Consider the following 26,633-nt stretch of genomic DNA (forward strand, 5'->3'; position numbering starts at 1 on the left):
GTAGAAGGGGAAGTGCTGACCAAGTGACATGGACAGCTGCTGTGGATGGGACCTGCTATCAGGCTAATTATGGCTCTGTTATGTACGGAAAGGTAAACCATGTGGCTGAACCCAAAGCCATCATCTAAGCTGAAGGACACTTTTCGCACAGATAATTAGACCTGTAGTATAAGTATATAACGGGAAAAGTGCTTTATAATCACCTTTGATGAGAACATTAAATTCCAAACATACTCCACTTGAAATTAGAGGCTTTATAAGGAACTGAAGGTGGTTTCATTACCATTATTATATACTGTATTGGAAATATTCTATATGACATTTAGCTTTTCAGGTACAATACTCCAATTTTCTTTAGTATAGCAAGGGAATTTAAACAAGATTTTCTGGTGTTTAATTATTCTAATAGAGTTTGCTAATTTTCTTCTTATTGCACATTTATTTATCCCAAAATTGTATTTCTGATTCTTCGCAGCAACATACACTTGTAATCTAAGGATTTAGTAGAGAAACAAGGTTACAATAAATGAAGTTGGATCTTCTGAAAATGAAGGAAGCTGCCTTAATTTATCTTAATAGGAGTGGTGGTCTTCAGAAATTTGTTGATGACTGCAAATCATATTGTGATGGTATTTAGTAATATCTAAAATTATTATTAAACAGTCAGAATTATTTAGCTTAAATCAGTAAACAGGCAATTTTAACATTTATTCCTATCTGGCCTTACAGAATCCAGCCAAGGTTATGCTGTTTTCAGGTTTCTTATATTGGTAAATCCATCTGATATTACTGAGTTGGATGCTATCCTTGGAAATTATATTTTGCATCAACCTGTGAAGGCTACTCAGATTTTTCAGTCAGTAAGGAATCTCATGCATTTTGATCAAATATTTTATGAATATTCTGAACCATAATTTTCTCACAAATTGAATTGAGTTTTGAATTACAGGTATGTTTTACTGCAGTTAAAACATTATCATTAATTCAACAAATAGAGACTGAAGATCAGGTGAGTTTTCACTATTATTTTAGGCCTACTTTTCTAAAATAGTTACAATAACTTGTCCTTTAATTACATTATGCTAGTCTATGACCAAAATAAATATTTGTTGTTGTTTTAATTACATAGCTTTCTACCCTATTTATGTTTCTCTTTGCTGTAATATTTCTTCTGAAATATGTTTCTTAAGGGAAAATGTAGTTATAGCAAGCTTATTTATGGTAATATTAGATAATTAAATAAACAGAAAAAAACCCAGAGCATTAATCCACATGCCTACAAATCCCATTCACACATACAGTTCTTGTTGTGTAAGAACTTTCACTTTAACATTAATGGCAGAAGTAGCTTACTATGTATCACCATCAGACATAGACTTGTTCCCAGTCTATGATCTATACTGGAACAGTGTATGCAAATTGTTATTTTGCCTGCATCTAGTTTGTCTGCTAACAGCTATATTTGCCTATATCTCAAAAAACAAAATGATCAAAAAAAGATGTGGAACTGTAGAGGGTTTTAAAGTTCCTACAGATAACCTACATTTTAAAGAACGTACAGTGGAACCTCGGGTTACGAACGCTTCTGTTAACGAACTTTTCGGGTTACGACCAGCTCCGGCTGCAAAATTTTGCTTCGGTTTGCGAACTCCGCCTCAGGGTATGAACAGGATACGTGGCCATTTTCCCTCCCGTGACATGGTCCCCGGCCATTTTCCGCCCCTGACACGTGGTCCGCGGCCATTTTCCCGCCCGACACGTGGTCTGTGGCCATTTTTCCGCCCGACACGTGGTCCGTGGCCATTTTCCGCCCCTGACACGTGGTCCACGGCCATTTTTCCGCCCCTGACACGTGGTCCACGGCCATTTTTCCGCCCCTGACACGTGGTCCGCGGCCATTTTCCGCCGACACGTGGTTGTAGGGAGGGGGACTCTCCCTCCAAGCAATAGCCGCCTCCCTGTCCTCCACACCAGAACGGATTAACGGTAATTACATTGAACCTTATGGGGAAATTTGCTTCAGGTTGCGACCAATTCGGATTGCGACCAGAGTCACAGAATGAATTAAGTTTGAAACCGAGGTTCCACTGTATCTTCATTTAAAGAATATAAGTCAACTGAAATAGTTCAGTAGATAAGATACTGCGGTAGATTATCTTGTTTTATTGAAAAAACTGGGCTTGCATTTGAAAAAAGTTGACAAATGAAAAATATATAGGATACTTTGACTTTTAGGCTTGTGGATGATTTTATATCAGTTAAACTTTAGAAATATTGTGGAGTTGATCAGTTAATATTTTAAAATTATACCCTTTTCATATTTTCAAATGTCCCATTAAATGTCTCTCTCTTTGTGTGTGGGTGTGATCTCTCTCTGGGATTCTGACCAATTTCTTGGGAAACAGACTATATAGTTTCATCATGCCATTCTTCTAGACTTCTTGGGAATGTTTGATTGGCCATGGCTGGGAGTAGTGCTGTTATTTTATTATTTTGTTTAATTAATGCTTAATTTACACTCTGCCTTTTCCCCCATTTTGATGTCAACTTGGCCACATCCATGTTTTATTAGCCTTGGCAAGCCATGCTTTCTTCCCAGAACTTATTTATATTACAATACTATTAGTAATGTTAGTATTTAAATGTCTGTCTTATTTATAAATCAGCACATTTTCATTTTTATTCTTTTTTAGATGAATATAGTCCTGAAACTAACACATTTACCATCCTTGCCCTGTTACGTTCTCAGTCTTTGCACATTTCCATTTGATTACACTGCTCAGAGGTTTTATGTGGCAGAGGGAATAGTGGTTGCAATGACTATTATAACAAAGTATACACAGGGAGCGAGATTTGTTTGTTCTGAGGAAACATGCCAGTTTTCTGAAGGTATACTAGTAAGCTTGAATTCAAATTCTTTCAAGGTATACTAGTAAGCTTGAATTCAAATTCTTTTTAAGCCCAACTTTAAACTTTTAACTTTAAATAACTTTGTGCTAGATTTTACATTGTCATTTCCCATGTGGATTCACATATGTTATTCAAGATGATTTTCCTACGGCATATAGTAGAAAGGAGGAGGAAGCAGAGAAGAACATTTCCTTCAATATTCATCCTAATATGATTCCCCATACTTAAAATAGATTCTAAATGAGTTGAACAATTCAAATTTTAACATGTTCAAAATGGTTTGTTATATCAAACAATCAAAACCAAGATGTTTTGAAAAGCTACATGCATTTTGGGGGAAATGTTTAAGTATAACATTAAAACATGGCTATATACATGTAGCCACAATGTAGGCTTCAATGGATAATTGCTTAGTTACAACTCCCCCCTGAAACAGAAACTTATTTTTGAAAGTTGAAGAAATGCTTCCTAATTTGTTGGTTCAAAAATAAAAAGTCAGAACAGTGCCTGTTGCCCAATTTATGCTGTCCCTAATTTCTCATGGGGCTCAAACACCTTTGTGCTTACTATATTGCTAGGTATATCCACATGTTTATAAATTATTTCTGAGTGACTGGAAAGGGAGTGGCAAGGAGTGACTGGAAAGGGAGTGGCAAGGAATAGAAATTCCAATATACTGTTGGCATTGAAAGTAATTGGGTATTTCAGTCCTTTGCATTCCTGGTATACCCATTTATTCATATGTGTCTCTCAGTAAAACTTCTGTCAAAGTAGGCAGCCTAATGGCATTCAGATGTTGCTGAACTACACCTCCCAGGATCCTTCACCTTCGGCCATGTTTCCTAGGGATGCTGGGAACTATAGTTCAGCAACTTCTAGAATGTCACAGATTGCTTTTTCTGCCAATTGTGCTGAGCCTACCACTTAGTATATGACTCATGATATATAACTCACTATATTGGGTTAGGTGTATTCAGAATTATCAGCCGTGAACTCAGCATATACTTCAAAAGTCCAAAAATGATAAAGTGCTTCCTGTTTCTACCATTCTAACATTGTTTGTGGTGGAACATAAAACACATTGTAGCCAACTGAGGCCGCCATATGATGATGCTATAGTAGGGAAACATCTGGGTTGTCTATATCTCAAAAACAACAGATATCATCCTAAGGGATCTAAAAGGGATGTAATGTTTTTCAGCATGGTATGAGAATATCCTGTTAAAGTGCGTAGATTTCAAGCATAGCTTGTTGATAATAAACAGTGAAAAATATTAGCTGCTTCTGAATATTTAGAAAACTGAATTCAATCTTTTGTATGATTCTATTAGGGTTTCAGTATATAAGAGTACATACTGCTGGAGCTACAGAATCTGCAACACTAAGAAATGATTTTGTATGCAGTTTATGTACGTCACCACTGAAAGAAGACATGAAATACCGAGTACTTGGTGGTAAAAATTAAATAGCTTTGGTATTAATTCAAAATGACATAATTTAAAGGGCTTCCTTTGTTTTATATAGTGTGAGATGCTATTGGGCAACCACAAAGAAAAAAGAAGGAAGGAAGGAACACACAGATGTGAAATGGAGTGAAAAACAGAAATAGGTTTAGAAAAGTATGTGAATGGGAAAGTGTGTGCACATCAGTAAAATAGGATAGAAGTGGAAATTGTGTTTTTAAATCATAGGCTGAATGTTTAAACTTTTTTAGGCCCAATGCAGCAAACGGATTTATTTGAAACAAAAGTTATGTGTGTATATATCGATATAGATATATAAATTATTTTTTTTTCATTTTTAAGATAAACAAGTGGTTGAAATGATTGACTCTAAAGCGATTAGTGTGTTTCAGGGATTTTCCAGAAGTAAAACACATTTCAGATTTCAATCATTTACAGTGTTTCTAAGAGGTAAGGTGTCTGTTTGTTTGTTGGCTTTAATCGTTTGATTGTTTTTCAGGGCAAAGTCTTCCCAAAATAGCCAATAGAAGATACACATATACATAGCAGGAACACTATATTTCTAAATAATTTGGAGGCGTATCCATTTGCAATGCGTCCAGTGGAAACACCCAAAGCTCACCCTCTTTCTTTCTATCCATCTGTGCTATACCTATATCCCTTAGTGGTTCCCAGCTCCTACACCCCCCACCAAGGCACCAACTCCTTCCTTGGATGATGAAACTCTGCTGTTGTGATGGAAAAACTACGGCATTTCAGCATCATTCCCTTTCAGATACGACTTTTAGACTATCTTCACTCTCTGTTTTCCAGAGTTCTTCACATTTGCATGATTGCGTATAATTCACAGTTCATGAAGCTGAATTTAAACCCAGGAGCTTTTGTCCAACATTTGGCGGCCTCAACAATGGTATTTGTTAATTTCTGGGAAAGATTCTTCCTGCCTCAATTATAAGTATATACTTTAAAATTATTGTGTGACTGAGAAGTGAGGCACAATTATGTTTTACTTTTGAAAATATTCAACAAAATAGCATTTGATTAGAAGAGGGGAACATTCTACTTTCTTAGTGTATTTGCCTTGGAAATAAAATGTAAATGTTATGATGTGATTATTTTAGATTTAACTTTTTTTGTATAATATTAGAGGGCATTATTAATGAAGAGAAAATAACAAAAATAAAATGCAGAGGCTTTCAATTAAACAAACACAGCCTTAACTAGTGCAGCAGGATCTTGTCTTGTTGGAATTTGACTTCCTTTTTTCCATTACTTATGACAAAATTGTTCTGTAGTAACCTGACGTTGTAATATCCTTTCTTAATATAGCTGTTTCTCCATGCCATTTCTGGTTTTCATAATCCAGTTGCACATTTTTTCCTTAACAGAACTTATTTCCCTATTTAATTATTATTTATTTAATTACACAATCTCCCCTTAGCTAAATGAAACAAACCAAATTTTAATTCCTGATCAGTGAATGTGTTATTTATCCAAGAAGCAGTTTGTTCAGAAGCATTTTTAAAAGAGTAATGTGAAAACTCATTATTTGAATGCACACTGAACTTTTATGACCATAGTGAAAGTATATGTGGCACAAATCTGAAAATGGTAACTTACGAAAAAAGAGTTTGGATTCTAAAGCAACTTAATTTTCTTCACAGAATTCACAATTAAATCACATCTGCTTGGAGCTGTTTTAAGAATTTTCCCTCCCATTAACTTCAAGAAGGATAAAAGCATTAGCAAAAATCTTCTACTGTCCTAGTCTGTACAAGCCACCAGGGTTAGAGAGTGGCAAATATTGAGCCATGAGTTTCAATCACCCTGACTTAGGGTACTTCCTCATGGCTGTGTTGTTGTATATTCCTTCTGTTGTTGAATTGGCAGAAAAGTCAACATAAATTGCACTGTCCCTGCAGCTGAACTTTACTGTGCCTTAGTAATGATAGCATAATATGGTGTTCTGCTTGCAGAGTTAATGCAGGACATTTTCAGGACAGCAATTGATGTACTCCCTGGCTTTCCTTCCCATCCCAGTCACCAATTACTTTCTGTAACATGTGGTGGAGGAGAGTTGGGAGACTAACCACCTATAGGTATTCCCTTGGGGTGCAAGAGAGACTGGATCATTAGCTTCTGCAGAATACACCTGTAAGCAAGATTTTTGGGGGCGGGGCATGGGACTATCTGCTGGGAGACCAACAATGCTGTGTTAAAATTACACACAAATACAACCTGTCAGTTGGAATGGTGCAAGGGCTGCTTTAGGATTATAGGATTATAGAACAATAGGAGAGATCATCTATGGGAGATAAGTTGTCCTAGGGCAAAATTTAAAATCCCAGTTGATAGTCTAGTCTGCACAAGTTATAGGAATTCTTCTGCAGCACAAGCCAAAATGGATGTAGAGGTCAGTGCTCAGTGAGAGGCCAGGAGATTGATAGTCCTATTTTTAAAAACTTAAATGTTACCAATATTACAAAAATTAACTGTTAGCATTCCAAAAGATCAATATTCCTACTCCAAACAAAAGGAACCATGTGAGTCATGTGTCTAGTCTCTCATTGCTCAAGCCAAAAGCCATATAGGTCAGTATCTAGAGACCAGATAGGAATTCTATCATTGCCAGTCTCATCATCAAGACACTGTAGATTTTGTACAATAAGACATTTTAGGAGAGGGAAAATACCATTATTATTAGACCAAATAGACACCCTCAGAGTGGCTCTGCAGTGAGTTGGGGAATAATATGGAGGTGACCTCATAATGACTTTTCCCTTAAAAATGGTCTCTAAGGTGTCTTTATATTATTGGAGGGATATGAAAACAGGTCCATAGAATTATTCTGCCCAACAGAAAATCCCTAGCTGTCTATTTGTTTTTCCCCCCCCACAGATGAATTATCCAATAAAATGAAAATGGGAAACCAATATAAAGTTATAGGAATTCCAGTCTGTATGCAAAGCTGCTTACAAGCCACAATTTGTCTTGAAGCCAACAGTGTACTTCTTTCTAATTCTACAGGTATGACAAGAGGCCAGTAAAAGCAGACAATGAAATATACTGTGTTCTGATAATAGGAGACTGAGATGCATCTATCTCTTTCTCTTCATCTCAGTCTTTCTCTACTTCAGTGGTTCTCAAAGTATGGTCTGGGGACTTCTGGGGGTCCCCAAAACCCTTTCAGGAGGCCCACAAAGACAAATAAATAAATATTTTAAAATTTCTCTGTTTTAAATTCTAATATAGTAAATATCGATAGATATAACCCACATAAACCAAAGTTCTTTGGGGTCCTTAATCAATTTTAAGAAATGTAAAGGGGTCCTAAGACCAAAATGTTTGAGAACCATTAATCTACTTAATAGATTTGCTGTGAAAAAATGCTCTTTTAATTTTCATATTTGATTATATTTGTACCTTTACCATCTTTGAATTACATATACAATGTAATTCACAACATAATGCAATATTTTGCCAGCTGGACAAGTTCCAGATGTTTTGACTTCTGGCAAAATTCTCAGCAATAGGTGTTGTCTGGGAAATTCTAAGACTTGAAGTTTACACACCTGGAACTTGATCAGTGTGGGAAACATTATTCTAGAAGATGCTATCTTTTGGCTATTTCAACAAAACTAGAGTCCTTGGGAGTTGGGCAATGTACAAATTTAATAAATAAATAAATGAGTACAACTGCACTTCCACACCATATATCCATTCCCAATCTCTTACAAAGCGGTTTAAATCTGACCCACAATATTAACTTCAAAATGCAGGGAACATACAGGAAATATCATGAATCCATCAGAACATTATCTAGCTGAGAGTAAAAGATTGCTGACAGTAGTAGACTGCAAAGAACATCTATCTATAAAGTTCTACCCTCTGAGCTACCACTGGTCTTGGATAACAATAATTCATTACTACATCACAAAAAACATGTAAACAAAAAACTGGATTTCTAAGGATTTCCAAGCTACTTAGTTACAATTCCTTTCTTGCATTTGAAACAGTTCCTGTCTTCTTATGAAGATGAAATGCTAATATGTCAGCCATTTTGTAATCAGGCCCTTTACCCATTAGTTCAGGCCACTGTGAATGCTGCTGGCTGGGCGAGTGGATGAGGTAAGATTTAAACAATACATACAGAAAGCGGCAAGTTCCAAGTATAGGACATTCAATTTCTGTAAGAGAGGCAGGGAGAGTAATCACTTGTGAGCTCAGGAGCCAGAAGTTCCCATTAATGAGAAAACAGGCAATATATAAGATATGCAGAATTTCAATTTAAAGTAAAATACCAGCTTTGCAGCAATTTCAAATAAACCAGAGTCAAGACAGAAATTGGTAATTCCTTGCAGGTGATGATGTGAGATCAGTTAGGACGAAAGTAATTCTTGAAGTGATGCAAAATAGTGGTATGAAAGTGTTCTTAGAAAAGATCAAATGAATTTATTACAATTTATAGTATTATTTGTTCTTTCAACTGTAATAACAGACAACCCATGCCCTGTGCTTCTAATGGGTAAATTATTTTTGATACTTAAGATTTTTGTAGATTATCTTTCATTAATTATTGCATCCTTAGTGTGCATCAGTACACTGCAAGTATCTCCTTATTAGTGGGAAATAGGCAACAGTGCTTAGTAGTCTCTAGATTAGAGAACAGCATGAGCATGCTTGGGATAAAATTGGGCTTTGATAGTGTTTGTAACATACTGATCAAAATGTCCCCAAAGTGGCTGATACTCTCCATAAGTTAACAGGGAATGTTACAAATGGCATGGGTACAACTAAGACTGACAACCTAGTCTATGCATTCTTTACCTAAAAAGCATTATGATTCTTATTCTTTTTCTGTACTTTGAATAATGTGCTTATCTCAAAAGGGAATTGTGTACTGGTGTGCATTAATGTGTATACATGGCATTAATCAAGGTAGTATGTCTTATTTATAAGTTAAGGAATTTTTTTTGGTTGGAGTTGTTTTGCATCTGTTCAATCTTATTTTAAATTGCTTTGAATAAATCCATCAGTATGTGTGCTTGGGTGTGTATATATGCACAAACCACATACCACATCAGTCAGTACTTCTTTAAATCAAACGTGTCTTTTCTTAAAGGGATTGCCATCAGGTACAATGTGAATGCCCTTAGGTCCTCCAAATCACCTTCTCTCCTTTGAATTCACATTCTGCACAATCCTAATATATATACTTGCTAACCATGGTTAATAATGATCATCTTCCATCTACTCAGTTTCATTCATTTACATTGGTTTCAGTGAGTGGGAATTCTGTTTCCTTTCCTTTATAAGCATTGTCTTGTGGCAAATTCATCTTTATTTTTACTTCCAATTTGCTGGCAGAAACATGGTAGAGTACTATATTTTTGAAAGTGCAATTGTCTGAGACTCTAAAACAGGTATTGCCCACCTATGTTCTCACAATGTTATTTGGGGAAGGCTTTTTGCAAACCGGTCAAAAACCTGTTGCAGTAAGCTTTATTCCATTGCTTGTCAAAAATGGTGCCTAGAAAAAGAAATACATTGGGCTCATTTAGCAAATACAATGAGTACAATGATCACTTCCCCTGTTAAGTAAACAAGGAAGAGGAAGCATGCACAGCATGGCTTCTGGGATTCTTTCAAATCCTTTCGTAACAGCTGTTCTTAATAATGTGAACAGGGTTTAGAATGGAGGAGTTGACAACATTCTGAGTTGCTGCCCAACTGGCTCTCCCATAGAGATTCAGGGGATTAAAAAAAAATCTGTGCAATCCTCAACCTAATCTAGCCCAGTTTTGCCATCTTTTTTCCTACTCTGATTGTGGTCCTGGTCAGAGAGCTACTGTGCTCTCAGACACACAGAATCCCTTTACCTATTTTTTCCAACACTCCGTTGGATTGAAAAGAATAGCAAGGTAGAGAAAGCATACAGAGCATGGCTTCTAGAATTCTTTTAATCCTTTTAACAGCAGCTCCACTCTGGGTCAACTAAAAGTTGACACCGACTTCATGGCACATCATCCATCCATCCATCCGGGGTCATATGGGCAGGAGGAGGGAGGGGGTGTAGAATGGAACAGTTGGCAATATTCTGAGGCATTGCTCAACTGCCCTTCCAGTAAAGATGCACTGGGGTTTTTTCTCTGCAGTCCCCAGACCGATCTATTTTCAAACTCAGTTTTTCTTTTGTCAGCTTCTTCCCTACCCAAAATTTGATCCCATTCTGGTTTTTTGCAAAATTTCTTTTCATTGGATTGGAAAGAATAAAAAAGTCATGACCAAATAACATTAATATTGGTTTCTTCCTGTTTTGGACTGGAAGAGATATTCTTAACATAATCTTTAATTCCAGAACCAAGCATCAGGATTTTATTTTCCTATTCCTAGTCTTACCTTCAAAAAGCAAAGAGGCAGCTCTACCTAAATATTTTTCTGAACTAGTCTTGTCCTAGTCAGTCTGCTAGCCCAAATAAGTAGTATTCACCTTGTATTCCCCGATGAAGTTGAAATCCTGTTCATTTTCTTACTGGAATTCAAGAATTTGAATTTGAATGAAGACCTGGCTCTGCCATCTGGCCTGGGGTGAGGAGGGGGATCAGCAAGTGTGGGGTTGGCTTATCCCTTAGTGGCCTGGCGTTGCTGCCTTGAACCATCAGCCTCCTGGATTTTTTCCCTTTTATTTTTATGAATGTGAATTGTTATAGGTTTTAATTGTATATTTATTGTTTTAATGTGTTGTGAGCCGCCCAGAGTCCCCCATTGGGGGGAGATGGGCGGGCGACAAATTTAAAAAATAAGTAAATAAATAAAGTTTATCTTCCTTTCAAAACAAAACTATTCCTTCAGACATTGTGCTATTTGTCTATAGTATTTCCTCAGCTGATGTATCTACAATGACTTGAATCCAGAGTTTTGTTCTGCTAGTAGCAGCACCTTAACTCATTTAATAGCAGTACCTTTACTAACCTCTGAATTTAATCCTTGTGGATGTTAAGGTATATATCTTGTTTGTTTTTGCATCAGGGCCTTCTTGTATCAGTGAAAAAATTAAGTATCTGCTTTATTTGACTTCAAATTCATGTTGGAAATTTACAGCGCTTCTGGTTGATAGTTTTGCTTCAAAAGTTCTTCCATCAGGCATTTATAATACTGTGAAATTGGCCATACTGTTGAGTTTAGTACAGACCATTGATGGAGATAATACAACAGCAGATTACTTAGATCTTCTGGTAATAACAAGAGATTCTCTTATACTGGAGAGGTAATTATTTTTCCTATACTAGAGAGGTGGTGGTGGTGGTGGTGATTAGCTTTAATAAGCAATACTTTCCCCAGATGGAAAGATGTCTCTCTCTCTCTCTCTCTCTCTCTCTCTCACACACACACACACACACATTTAATATTTAATTTTGCAACTTATGCTATTTTTATTGTAACATCAATAGCTGATGTTGCTATAATCTGAATTATATATATAAAAACTATGTCTATTTTCCATAGATAGAATTATTCAACTGAAATGTAATGCCACAGTGAACTATAGAAATGTATTTAACTAAATTTATTTCCCTAAAATACTTCAAATTCATTAGTGAGCTATCTATTTTTCCAATCATCTAGAATTATGAATTATAGTATATGCCTTGTGCCCCGAGGCATTCGACACTTTCCATCTGGTGAAGTTTTTCCAACTGTATCAAAAGATAAACATGGGACTGGAACCGCTAGTATTCAGGCTGGTAGTGCTTTGATGGCTAAAGGTGGAATATGCTTCATTGGAGAACTGACTTCACATAAGAAAGATAAACTTGAACAACTACAAGCAGGTAGGGCAATTAACAAGTTGGTATTTATCTAAAGACCAAGAGTAACTTTAAATATTTTGGTCATCTTGCCTTACAGCTTTGTAATCCCAGGGAAATTCTTTTAATCACTATAGATATTTCTATACTGGCCAATTTTAGTCCTGTTCAGTTAATACTTTTCTATTGTAAAGCAGTATGTAAAATTTCCTTAGGAATATAACACTGTATGTTCATTCCACTATATTCTGGGTGACACAATAGCAAGAATGGATGTGCACATAAATCTTGGTAGACCTAAGAATGCCTTCTCAGCAGCACTTAAGGAAAAAAATTAATACAGTAAACCTGCTTTATACAAGACAATTTTTCAACCTGGTACATGGTATCTTCAGACACCAGGATGCCTGTAAATCCTGGAAGCAATGCTGGCAATGCCCCAAATAAAACATGCAAAAGATCTCAAACTGAAGTCACTGAAATCTCATGATTTAGTGATTTTTGTGAGATTTCAGACAACTAACTGGAGACTGTGCCTGGGTTATCACATTGGATCACAACTGTGCTACAGCATTGTCTGGCTGACAAAGCTCTCCAGGGTCTGAGGCAGAGTTCTTTCACATTATTTGTTTTTATTTTAAAATCAAGGATTGATCTTGAGATATACTGCATGAATAGTATGTGCTTTACATTGTGCTATATGCATTGCCCCATTTTTAAAATTTGATTGAAAATTTTGTAATTTCAATTCTATTGCATAAATGTATGCCTATTTAAATAAAAAACTTCCAGCACAACTTAAAAAAAAACAACATTGCTAACTTGTGTCAATTGTACAATAAAATACCTGGGTGTAAGTCAGTCACAAAGAAATGGCAAGCTCCATGGCCTGATACATAAACATGCAAATAAAACTACACACAATTTAAAAGGGAGCCTAACCCAATCTTGTTCTTTCCAGATTTGTTAATGTGAAATTAGGGATTCTGGCAGTGCCAGCAGAGCTAGGTTAAGATGATTTTCATTTGTAGAGACTGCTGTTTTCACTACCAAAATAATCCTTTGAAAATCTGGTGGATTATCTGAAATAGTATGGGAAGTACCTGATTTCTTCAACAGAAGCCCTCCACTAAATGTTGGTTCACTCAGTAAACAGAATGAATTCTTCCATTCATCAAGACACAATCTGGTTCCAACCCATATAAACTTTTTCGATGATACTTTTGAAGCAGAGGAACATTACAGAAAGAGCACTTCTATAATTGGGAAATGATATGCAATTTGTCTCTAAGTTTCTTTAAAAACAATGATTTAACACATACAGTAAAGTAAGCTGTACAAACCACCATATTTTAAGTAGCATTTTTTTCTTACTCTTTTGATTAGTACTAGAGAGCAGGACAATTACTAAATTCATTCCAGGAAGGAAATATGGAGAAGCTACTGATCAGCAAGTTACTTTTCCAATTCAAACAAGTTTCTGGTCATTTACTGATGTGAATTCATCTTCCAAAAAGCACATACAAATGGATAATACTGTAATTGGTCAGCTGGTGAGTCATATACTTAAAACAGTAATTGCACAATATTGATTAGGAACAGCTAGGTAATAGCTTTTAGAAAAGCACTATAAATATGCCAATTTAGCAGCCATTTTCTAAAATGTTAATTTCTCCAGTCAATAAACATATTTTCATCATTCAATAACATCTGGTATCACCAAAACACTATAAACAGATTAGATAAAAATCAGTGTAACAGCATAAAGAGTACCCAATTTACTGCTATAGCAAATTAATACAGTGTATCAAGTAATATCCTGAATGACATTGCCTCCCCAGAATCAGCTTGTTTTGGAAAAATATTGAGCCTTGCATTTTTAGACTTTTATTTTTAAATATTTTTAAAATGTTAACATTCTATTCTTAATTTTTTTTTAAATTAGGACTTAAGCTTGATTTCAGCTACTCTTATAGATGCATTTGGACTTTTGATATACTGCAATGAGGTATCATGTTGTCGTTCTCCACCTCCTGTTGCGAATTTCATTTTTAAAAAATCTATTAATTCAGAAGAGATTTATTCTGTCACCCAACAGTTCCAAACCCAAGATTATGAGGAAGTAAGTAGTTATTTGAAACTATACCGAAAGAGAAACTAATGTTTGACAAATTGCTTTTCTAACAATTGCATTTTAGATATTGTAATTTTCTTATCTGGAAAAAAAATCCATCCCTTTCTGTTTCAAAGTAATTGTATGAGTGCTATTTGTTCAGATTAATTGTATAAGCAGTAAATTTTAAATTTAAAAACAATTTAAATCATTTGAAACAGCCAAATGAAAATAATCTAAACTAGCCTTTCCCAGTCTGATAATCTCTAAATATTTTCTAATTAGAACTATCAAAATTCCCAGCCAATACTGGCCATGCTAGCTGGGAATTCTGGAGAGCACCAAATTGCATAAAACTGGCCTAAAGGGGTACATGCATCTGCAAAGAGACTTCTCACAAGTTTATTTTGACGAAGGTTTCTATATCTTTTATAACACTACGAAGGCCAGATCATAGTCTTAGTATAAATAAGCTAGAAGCATTTTACTAAGACAATGTCCATCCTAAAGAGTGTCAGGAAATCTACAAGAATACCACACACAGAAGGCTGTATTTATTTCTTTTTGAAGTCATAAGACCTTGCCATGGATTAGGACTGCCAAAACTGTGTTAGACAGCTACTGATAACGTTCTGTAATTAACAAGTAATTATCAATTAACAGTTGATATAAATCATATTTTGTTCTTTATACTTGATTTTTAATGGATTAATTTATTTTATTATTTATGGGGTATTTTTATTGTTGATGGGATTTTTGATTTTAACTGTGAGCCACCCAGAGTCACCCGTTGGGAGATGGGCGGCATACAAACTCAATAAACAAACAAACAAACAAACTCTTCAGAAATACATTATGCCTTTTGTAATTCATTTGCAAGTAGCTTATTTTTTGCTCCCTTCCAGAAAGTTTCAACCTCTCAATTGATTCTTGCTCAAAAATTATAGAACCCACAGGAAAGCCATTCTGGCCCTATTAGTTACTAATTAGTATATTTGATTACAGTCAATTATAAGCTCTTTTAGGATCCTATGAACAAAATACAGAATATATCTCCTACATACAAAATGCATTCTTCAGGTGCATTTATTCATTTTTTTATACTTTTTTTTTTGTAATTTGCAAACTATGTCAAATGTTAATCACAAAATGAGTCTCTTAAAACTTCCTTTAAGTGGTATACAAGTAAAGATTAAACATATGGGTGGTGTTTTCTTTCATAAAACTCTTTAATTTATACTGTCATTTTAGTTCCTCGCTTTTTCAAAGAATTTGCATGTAGAACTGTGTCCAGAATCCAAAAGGTTAATTCATGGCTACTATCTAGCAAGTCGCAGAGTCAGAACACAGCTCATAAATGGATCTAATCTCTCAGTTACTTCATTAAAAATCTTGTAAGTTGACACCTGCAAATTAAATACAGCCCACTTCAGACATTCTGGTTTTAAGTTGGACTAATGCACAAAGGCGGAGAGTTGCATGAATTAGCAACTCCCCATCTCATTCAAGCATGTATCATGAATGTGCCCGACTGCATAGAAATCTTTATGCACGAAGGTTTTCTCCCTCCAGATGCTAATGCAAGCATCAAAGAATTATTACTTAGAATATGCAACATCATCGGGTGTGTCTAGTTTGTACAATTGTGCTGTCCCATGCATTGGTCAAAGAAAGGATGGAAAAGCTGTGGGCCCTTCAGATGCTGCTGAATTCAGTTTAGGTACTGAACCATATTCAAGGTCTTATTGTTTTACAAAACTAAGGACCAAGTTCTGTGAGAAATCTTTTGCTTCCACAAAAGATTTCTCACCTACCTATCCTTATGTGATGCCGACTATGAAGAATGATCTTTCCACTAAGATTAGGAAGATTTCTTAACAAGACTGACTTAACTCAATGAAAATATGTCCACATCTCTTATGTGAATTCTAATGTATTTATTATAAATGCATCTATGCTACTGTAGTCATACAACTCCAAGAGTCTTACAGCAAAACATACAATACATAGGGTACATTACAGTAATTCAAAATTATCAAATATATCACATAATAATACATGCTATCAACATACATTCTACATAATCATTTAGTCCTTAAGGAGGGGTCGAAGCAATGCCTTCTTCAGGGATATTGGCATTGCTCATCACAACCACCAGGACCTAGCCACCTGTCCTCTCCCTGGCAGCACATATACAAGCCTGTAGGTGGCAGAATTCCTCTCCTGGAAGACTGGCCACTTCCAAGGATCCAATATTCAAACTCATCTCAGATACCACTGTTAGCCGTTTATCCTTGGTACCTCTTCCAGCTGGTTAACTCCAAGCAAATGAGAGTAATTTTGTCTGTGAGATGTTCTGCTAACAATCGCAGCGGAACCCTGGATTATCCTGTCCATCATTTCCTAAAAGGATCCAGGCTACCTTAAAAAGGGCCACTAGACAGATATATTAATTCTTTATCAGCTTATAAATACAGCGGTACCTCGGGTCATGAACGCTTCTGTTCACGACCAATTCGGGTCACGAACAGCACCATTTGCAAAATTTTGCTTCCGTTCGTGAACGCCGGATCGGGTGATGAACAGGATCCGCGGCCATTTTCCCTGCCGTGACACGTGGTCGTGGCTTCCTGTAGGGAGGGGGACTCTCCCTCCAAGCAATAACCGCCTCCCCACCCGCCTTCCTGTCCTCCACGCCAGAAGTCGCGTTGAGCAAGGTTAGCGTTCTCTCTCTTCGTACTGTACTTTGTGTCATATTTTTGTGGTTTAAAAAAAAAATACATATGGTTCAGAACGGATTAATAGTAATTACACTGAACCTTATGGGAAAATTTGATTCGGGTCGCAACCAAAATCGGTTGGCGACCAAATTCGGAGGGGTCAGAACGGATTAACTATTTACATTGAACCATATGGGAAAATTTGATTCGGGTCGCGACCAATTCGGGTTGCGACCAGAGTCGCGGAACAAATTAAGTTCGTGACCCGAGGTACCACTGTATACTGTTTATTTGTTTAGCAACTGATAATACTTAAAACAATATTCTATTTCTCTTATATATATTTTGTCAATGAAATAGTAGCTATGCATTTATACTATGTACAGATTTAAGAGAACCTTAAAAGCAAGATTTTCAATGAGAAAATTAGTCATCTGAAATGTACAATGGATTTAAAATTTGTATTTTTGTTTGTAGGATATCGCTGTCTAAAGCACATGCTAAGCTGAGTCTAAGGACAACAGTACTTGAAGAAGATGTTTTAATTGCAGTGTTATTATTTGAATCATCTCTTACTTTAAAATATGGTAAAAAAAATTAAGTTGAGCAACTGCTCATAAATCCAAGTAAGATCACACAAGATCCTTAACAGGAGACTTCATACGCATAGCTGAAAACACAATCCCAAAGATGTCAAATAGCAGGCATTTCCATTCCTTAGATTTCTGTTCTCTTTTCTCTTAGCTGTAGGCTGAAACAATGTTATTGAAGAGTAATGGTAGGAGATACTTCATCATTTGCCTTCTGGTAACACATTTCAATTTTCAGAATCAATTCAAAATAGCTTTTTATAGTCTTTGCTATCATGTTTTTTTTTCTTTTTTGAAATTAAGACCATCCTGCTATTGCTGAACTATAACACCCAACTGGTTCAACTTTCTGGAAATTGTAATACTTCAGCATCTGAATAGCTATTGCCTCCTATTTATGAGGTAGAAAGTAAATAAATGTTCATGTTATTCTTAAGTATAGTTATATACATATTCACACTTTCCAAAATAATAAATAGGATATAGAATACTGAGCAAATGCAAAAACTTGAATCATCAAGCATTAAGGTAACCTTCAGAGAAACATTTTCATAACAGTCAGTGGCTATAATATTAAATTTCCATTTCCAGATACTATGTAATCCATATTACAGCTTTTATTTTAAAGCATGATTTGGAACCGTTTTTTTTCTGATGAAAAACATTACCTGAGGAATAATTTAAAACCAAAAGGGCATGTCAACACTAATTCTCTCCCTGACCTTTTAAAATTTTTCCTGGTATCCTCTCTTCTTCTAAGCAGCAGGTTGCAGGTCAAATAGCTTGGGCCTTATTAGACGTCTGAACTGATCTATTATGTAGGGAGATTGATATTAGGGTGGAAAATGTAGATCATTTTAAAGAATAATTAACTTTAAAATAATTTAAAAACCAAAACTCATTTAAAAATGGGAAGACTTTTTTCTAAAGGGATAATTATATTTTTGTAATTATATTTCATATATGAAAGAATGTTTAACTATAACAACTTTTCAACTAACAATTTTATAATTAATTTTTGCAACTTTATGCTCCAAAACAAAAACACAATTCTTATACTTGTGATTTTAAATTTTAATTAATTTAAAAATTAATTAATTTCCTTTACACAGGTGCTTCTGTATTTTGTGTGGCGCCTAATGCACTTTTTCCATTTGAACTCAATTCGGAGAACTCCCTGAATCAAAGGGATATTTACTTGACGGAGTGCCATCAACAACTGAAACAGTTCATTGCTACATATGGGCCTGTAACACATGTTCTCAGCAGTGAGATTTAACAATACACAATACTGGATCCAATTGTCAGGAAAACTAATTCATCCTTCTAGCCTATCTTTGCCTTTCCAAGTTGTATCACAGAATACACTGATGATGTAATAACTGGTTGTATTTCAAATTTAGCCTTTTTTTAAGTCTTGCATTTCAGCTATACCTAACATACTATTCTTGTTGTAGTAGCCTTTTTCTTATACCTGAATGGATATTTCTTATTTTATCTCATAAAAGCACAGGAAAATAAGTACATTTATTTTAGTTGTCCCATCAAGCTTCCGTTTTCTGTTACTGAAAACTGCATTCAAATTCCTCATATAGGATTTTACCCTGCCAAAAAAAAAATCAGTATCACATTTTATGATATAAAGAAGAAATGAAAACGTTACGGAATTCAAACATATACAGGCTGATATTCAATCTCCCACATTGTATAAATATATGACAGTTCATCAACAGAGACCTAAACTCGATTCAGTGCTCACCAAGGCTTTCAATAACATTAAAAACAAAGAAAGGCATACATATACATAAGACAAGCATGGTTGTGAGACTGAATTTTACAAAGATGTAGGAAAATAGTCCCTCTATAACCATGTTCACTATCATGCCAAGTCTGCTTTCCTCCCCCAATTTTCATGCAGAAACAAGAAAAATTCTGAACGTTTTAAAACAAGCTGGTTGAAGAAAGTTACTCTTTCCAGGAAGTATGAGAAAAAATATATAGTGAAAAATATCTTCTTAGAAAAATTCTGAAAGTTTTTATTGTCTTTTTTATGTTTTTATTTTAAAACTGCATCAGCATGAAGCTAAAGTATTTGTTTAAAATTATTTTATACTGGAAAACAATCTTTCTGCCATTTGTCTTGTCAGAACCTGCAAAGAAATAGGAAGATTAGATATATCAAGTTAAATAGCAGCAAATTGCATTGTTATATTAAGGTGATATACTAAATATAAGTGGTTCATTCAAAGTTGTCATCTTTGTTTTCAAATTATAGAAAATATTTTCATGTTAGCAAATCTCTAGAATTTTCAGTGAAGAATGGCATTTCAAATTATGAGTGCTTCCATTAAATTTAAACTTAAATTAAAATTAATTAAACTTCAATTAAATTTAAGTTCAGTTTTGTAATAAAATACTTTGAATACAGAATTTCAATCATTTTGGGCACCATCATTTAGCATTCAACATACAATAACTCTAGTTATTTGAACAGTTTATTCAATTTAACTTTTAATCAGATTTGCATTTTTTACAAAAAAAAGGTCTTGTATTCATATGACATTTGCAAACATTTCAAACTGACATTTTATAAGCAGTTTTTAAAATAAAACATTTTTTAAATAAAAAATTCTCAAATTCTGAACAGCATTTCATGACTATTTGTGGAAAATAAGTCACTTTTGAAACACATCTTAATATAAACAAGGACCAATATTTAACTTACATGTTCTAGCAAATACTTTATTTGGCCTAATTAAAGCTTTACTGGCACCTCAGAATTGGAAAATACACATCACACATTCAGATGGGTAAACGGCAAAAGAAAATCATCATTGTGCCAGAGATAAAGTATATGTATCCCAAAAAGAAAAAAATGCATTAAAATATTTCCCATTTTGGTACTGATTTGCAAATGAACATTTTTGTTTATTTCAAAAGGGAAAAAATAAAACAAGGAAGCATTCATGTAACTTAATCTTCTAGCAATATGTATTCAACTTTTTAAATGCATTTATTAATCCAAATCACAATTCTTGCTCTCTCTATATAGTAAGAGCAATACTTACCATTTAATTTGGGGTCCATGGAGGCATATTGATGGTTCCAAAGAAAACAAACAAACAAAAATACACGGAGATCAAACAGTTGGCAATATTTAAGTATAATACCACTTTTCATATAATAACTTACACTGTTATTCTGGAATAATAAAATGGAAGCATTCAGGATTTTTTAAATTACATTTTATTGCTTATAGAATGCTTGGTATGTGGGTATGCAGGAGATTTCATTCTATACTATCCTTTAAAAAAAGCACATCTAGAACACTGGACCTCTCCTTGAATATAACTTGAATCATTTTTTCCTGAAAAGAATATATTAATAACATTGTAAATTTACTATTCATATGTTGCTACTCCATAAGGTATTAATATAGGAGTCACTATGCTCTAATTACTATTGTTTAAAATGTTTAATCTATGCCCATGATATCTACTGATGTCAACTACTACTGCCACTGAAATAAAATAGGTCATGCTACTTCCCATGCACATAATCTGTAATACAACTGCACTGAGTACACAATATTATATTTTACTCATAAATGCAAAAATAGTACCAAAGTTGGAAAGTTACAAAGAAAAGCATAGAATGGTAAATGTTTAACATAACAGCGTGACACGAAAAGAAATAAATGGATCAGCCAACAGACAGGAACATATGACAAGATGAACCAGATAGCCTCACTGAAATAGCCAATGAGCTGGCCATGCTGCACAAGGAACTTACTCAAACTGGCAACAACAGCTCTTGACTGAATGCCACATGACTTTAAAAACCCAAAAGTGCCCAAAGAAATACTGGGCAGATGATATATCTCAATTGCAAAGACATTAACTGGAAACAACTTGCAACATGTTGAAGCAGTTAGAAAATACCTGAAGAGGCCTTTATTCTACAATGGATTGATTTGGGCTGCTGCTGCTGTTGCTAAAACTCATGGAAAAACTACAAAGAAAGACTTATATCCAGAGTTAAACTATTTATGCATGCATTATTCTAATGAATAACCCTTCTTATAGTCACTCTTGTTTAGTAAGAATGAGACTATGGTTAAGGATTATAACTTACACTGCTTTGGGACTCTAGCTATCTGAGCTAGTACAACATATTCCCTACACACTTGGTTCAGACTGAGAGCTAAGTACACTGTATTTTCCAAAGCCATCAAACCGAAGTCTCAATAAAATGGAATTCCTAGGCTTAAATTTACTGTTACAGAGTGAAGAGGGCAGGGGTCATGGCTCTAAGATGACTCTCTAGCCAATCCCTCCATTGACAAAGCAGCAATTAATCATTAGAACTAGGACATCTTAGCTGGTGCTACTGATTTATGAAGACATCAACTGCAGTAATGATCTCTACCTGTGCAATTCATCATCATTCAGATAGCTTGGCAGGCTGGAAATAACTCAAAATAATCAATACTCAAAATAAATTTTCCCTACAGTTTCTTTAAAACCTTAATTAAAAGCCACCCAATTCTAGAAAATATACACAAATGGAAATAGGAATTAGCAATTTTATACACAGCAAAAAGATAGATGATATTAAAATACCTGTTACATACATATTCTGCATGCTTCAAAAATGATACTTATTGCCTACTCCAGTGGTTGTAAAACTTTAATGTATTTTATTTTATGTCCCACTAGCAAAAACCCCTGGGTCCTACTACAGAAAACAAAAAGGCCACCATTTTGAACAGGACTTTTTATTTTTATAGATATTCTTTTATTATGTTTATCATTTATTGTAAATTTTATGAAACTCTTCTGTACTTTCCAATACATTACACAATATCTCATGCAGAGCAAATACTTTATTTTTGCTTTTAGGAAATGAAAGTAATATTAGAAATGATGTTTTGTTACATTTACATTTAATGAGATAGCAGACTCCTGAATGGGTCATCTTAACCCATTTTTCTGCCTGAAGCAAAGCAGCAAATAGCACTATTGTCCAAATAAAAAAGGATTAGAAAGCTCAGCATAAACATAACACATTAACCTTCAAGTACAGGTAGTCCTCATTTAGCTACTACAACTGGGATCGGCAATCCAGTCATTAAGCGAAGCTGTTGCTAAGTGAAACTGCAACTTTGCTTATGATCCTCCTTCAGCTTTCAGACCTGCAAAGGTTGTAAATGTGAGGACAGGTTGCAAAGTTACTTTTTCATCACTGTCATAACTGTGAACAGTCCCTAAATGAAGACTACCTATATAGTGTGATAGACAGACAGACAGACAAAGACTTCTGAGAATACTGTGGACAGCCAAGAAAACAAACCCATGGGTCATTGAACAAATCAACCCAGAGTTCTCACTCGAGGCTCAAATTATCCTACTTCAGATACATTATGCAAATTTTCCTCTCTGGGAAAATTCTGTAATGCTGGGAAAGGTGGAAGGAAAGAGAAGAGGAGGATGACCAGCAGCAAGGTGGATAAGACTCAGTTACAATGGCAATGAACGTACCATTGGGAGACTTGAAAGAATAGTTATAGATTGTGATGGAGAAAATCTAGATGGTTGCTAGGAGTTGGTAACAACTTGATGGCATATAATCATCATCATAATCATGGCATAGTAGCAGGTCTTGGCTGAGCAAAATGGACAAAACAAATTACTAGGAAGAACTGCATAATAAGCTGAATATGATTTTAAAACAGGATGGCACAGAAACAAGAAATGCCATAGCTCTTTTAAACTTCTAAAAGGGAAACCCTGGTCTAAAGTCTTTCTCTGCACTAAGCAAAAGGAAAGTGCTGGGTCTTCAAAATCAATTAACTTGGAAACTACTACTAAACTTAAATTTCCTGGTCAATGTTTCAGTTTGAATAATAATCAAAATGGGAGTTTTCATGTCTTTTCTACTTCCTGAATATCAAGAATTTGGGCCCATTTGTGTTCTACTGATATGGTCACAAGATCCTTTCTTACATTATTATGGAGTGCAGGTGTTTTACTGGATTATGCAAATCTCAGCAGAGGTGATTCACCACACACAGAAATGCAGCATGCTGAAAGCTCAGAAAGCAACCATAAAGCCTGAAAAAAGTATTGGCTTTAACAATTTCAAAAGCTATCCTACAGAAATGTTCCTGTGTATTTCAAAGTGCTTCTTCTGAAGAATCTGTACATTCTTCTGTTTTTTATTAACTTTAGTTTGTAGGAATCAGGTTCTGCACTAGCAGTGATTACAAGGAGTGCAAGAAGTATGCCTAAAACAATAAAAACATTTGAAAAAGGTATGACCATCTTGTTTGCACATATATATTCCAAAATATCCTTTAGTCTACCAAAATATATTTGGAAAATGCTTTCAAGTTACCATACGTTTCACAATTTAGCACGATCAGGAGGTTCTCTATTGCTTCACACTGACAGTGTGAGTTTTCAAGTTTAGTTTTGTTGAGTTTTTAAAAAATATTGTATAGCACTCCAAATTTAATGTTGTATTCTTTAAGTAGTTTCTCATGTGACAGAATAGCACAACAGAGAATTTGGTTACCATCTGTATTATGTTTATGGTTTGTGACAAGCTCAACTTGCACTTCATAATCAAAATCAGTTACAGGGAAAGATCTTCCTACTTACATGGCTAGAAAATTAACATCACTAAGTTTCTCTGCTAAAATCTGTGTAGTACTTCAGAACCCTTCATCTAACTGGTAACACTGGAAGTATGAATCTGTTTTATCAAACTATTTTACTGCTTCTGTATATCATCAATATTACATATGTATATCTAATATGTCATGCCACAGAATATAGAAATCTGAATTTGAATATACTTTCTTTCAAATTATCCCTCCACTCCACATACCTTTGTTCTTCTATGTACAGCTACAGGTAATACATCACACACTTTAATTACAATATATCAGGGCATCATATACTGTTGTCAGATAACCTCTACTGTTTTTGCACAACTCCATCTTGTTACATTCGGTGGTTTTGAATTTTAATTAATTAGCTGATTGATACAAAAATGTAAATATACTGAATTATACTAAAAAATTAACAGCTTCAGTAAATTAAGATGCAGCATCTGGTTATTAAACACAACAAACTGGTTCTGGACAAAAAAAAGCTTGAGGCCTTCAATGTTGCAGCCATGTTTTATATTCTGTCATTCTTTGCTTTCATGTGGGTTAAATTATCATAACTCTGTCCTTTCATATTCACTACTGCAGTTCTGATTCCTTCCTTCCTTCCTTCCTTCCTTCCTTCCTTCCTTCCTTCCTTCCTTCCTTCCTTCCTTCCATCTATCATCCCAGCCTCTGTAGTTTAATCTAGTCAATAAATTTTGGAAACTCTTCAATACTCACCATAGCAGAAAAAATTGCACTAGTTTCTACTGGTTTTAAAAAATACACTATTAAAGTAATTTGTTCAGCATGACAGATGTAAAAATTGCAATCCAGCATAACTGAGTAATATTTTGCAGATTCCAGGACTGACGAACTCTTTTTGCATTAAATAAATGCTTTCATTTTTAATGTTCTTCCAAAATACTGGGTTCAGATTTGGTAGCTACTTTTCTTAGATGCTCTTCAAGTTAGAATCAAATTATCACATCTATTCCATGAATTTATTACCACTGTTTGACATGGGAAACTGATCTGCAGTCCCACAAAGTGGTAGACTGAGTAGCTACTGGCCCAATCTCTGTCACTGCCCCAACCTAGAAGGGGGCATTTTTATAGATTGGAGGAGCAGCTGCGTCATCCCCAGTCCCTGTCTGCATTCTATCCCAGTAGTACAGCAAAGCAGATTCAACTCAGCAAATCCAATCTTCTGGGCTATGCTACCCAGACAGAAAGTACAATTCAGCAAGTAAAAGTTAGTCCAGTAAGGAGCTGATGTTGTAAACTACAGAAAGGAGTTTTTGCATTCTGGCAAGCCAGTAATGTGAGAAGCAAGTAAATATGCAAGCAATCGAAGCTTAGACTCCCTGTACTGATAACTACTGTGAAGAATATCAGAAGCTACTTCTTTGTATCTTTTTTCTTTTCTATCTTTAACTTTTTTTCTTCTCATACACTTTTTGCTTTCTTTGCTTTTTTTTCTTTTTCTTTAGTTTGTATTAGTTTTTATCTTCCTTTTTAAACGTTTCAATAAAAACCATTAAAAAAAAAGCTCAGACTCCCTATTCATATCGGGTATGTCCCCAGGAGAGCCTAGTGACTTTAAGGGCAAATTATTAAAATGAGCATCGATCTCTTAACTTTCCAACCCTTGACGAACAAACTCGCCTCTCCAGTGCCATGCCAACCTGTAGGAAGAACGGGATGGCTCCTCCTTACACACCAGCGCTCTCCTTCTGCCACACAATCGAAAGAGATGGGGTGGTCTCTGACTAGCCTTAGGAGAGGCTTAGCCCCTCCGACGGGAAGGAACGAAGAGGCGCAGAGCTCGGTCTCAGGAGGACCGATGCGCTGTCTTGAGGAGGCGCCACCGTCCTTTTTTCGCTGGACCACGCTCGCCAGGCAGAGAGAGGCTCCAAGGAATCGCTCAGGGAGCTCTTCTGAACGGCCCAAGAACCGTTTCCCGATGAAGGCAACCCTCTGAGAGAGACCGAAGCGATCGCGCCTCCGCCAGACGCCCACCTCCCAAGCCCTCGGTGCCGTCCGCTAAAAGCTGCCTGCTCGCCGGAGTGTACCCTTGCCCGGTCGCGCCCCTCGGCGCAGGAGAGGGGCACCGAGGGGCCTCTGCGGTTCCAGGGACGACCTGGCAAAACGGAGGCACGCGAGGCCTACCTGCTCGTCTTCTCGGGCGCTCAGCCGCAGCCGACTCTAAACGCACCGCGCGGACGCGTTCCCAGGCCTCCCTTGCACGCCCTCGCGCGGCTCCTCCGTCACGCGGCGCAGCAGCGTCCCAAACCCGGGAGGCACGACGGTCCTTCTGGAGGCCACGTGATTCAAGGCCGCTCGGGCTTTTTGCCTGCGTTCCTGGCTGGGC

General features: G+C 35.7%; 1 protein-coding gene and 1 non-coding gene across 2 annotated transcripts; one reads left to right on the plus strand and one right to left on the minus strand.

The window, feature by feature from the left end:
* The first annotated feature begins 538 nt into the window (after positions 1 to 538).
* MCMDC2 (minichromosome maintenance domain containing 2) lies at positions 539 to 15,692 on the plus strand. The gene is made up of 12 exons (XM_025167557.2): positions 539 to 629; positions 730 to 860; positions 950 to 1,009; positions 2,694 to 2,889; positions 4,242 to 4,364; positions 4,716 to 4,823; positions 7,272 to 7,400; positions 11,403 to 11,640; positions 12,000 to 12,205; positions 13,568 to 13,734; positions 14,127 to 14,303; positions 15,546 to 15,692. The coding sequence occupies exons 1-12, from the start codon at positions 548 to 550 to the stop codon at positions 15,690 to 15,692; spliced, it is 1,764 nt and encodes a 587-aa protein (XP_025023325.1). The 5' UTR covers positions 539 to 547.
* A 4,677-nt stretch (positions 15,693 to 20,369) lies between these two features.
* LOC112540802 (small nucleolar RNA SNORD87) lies at positions 20,370 to 20,448 on the minus strand. Its single transcript, XR_003084862.1, has one exon. It is a non-coding gene; the product is annotated as a small nucleolar RNA SNORD87 (small nucleolar RNA).
* Between the last annotated feature and the right edge of the window lie 6,185 nt (positions 20,449 to 26,633).

This window comes from Python bivittatus, unplaced genomic scaffold (genome assembly GCF_059951505.1).
Source record: "Python bivittatus isolate LINGU-HERP-01145 unplaced genomic scaffold, Pbiv_v1 ctg000840_np1212, whole genome shotgun sequence".
In the NCBI taxonomy this organism is placed as follows: domain Eukaryota; kingdom Metazoa; phylum Chordata; class Lepidosauria; order Squamata; family Pythonidae; genus Python; species Python bivittatus.

What these genes read in the sequence shown, in the direction of transcription:
- MCMDC2 (XM_025167557.2), top strand. Translation starts at nt 548, where the DNA reads ATGAAGGAAGCTGCCTTAATTTATCTTAATAGGAGTGGTGGTCTTCAG. An exon ending in ATTTACAGTGTTTCTAAGAG is followed by an intron (nt 4,824 to 7,271) that starts GTAAGGTGTCTG and finishes CCCCCCCCACAG; the next exon opens with ATGAATTATCCAATAAAATG. An exon ending in ATACTGTAATTGGTCAGCTG is followed by an intron (nt 13,735 to 14,126) that starts GTGAGTCATATA and finishes TTTTTAAATTAG; the next exon opens with GACTTAAGCTTGATTTCAGC.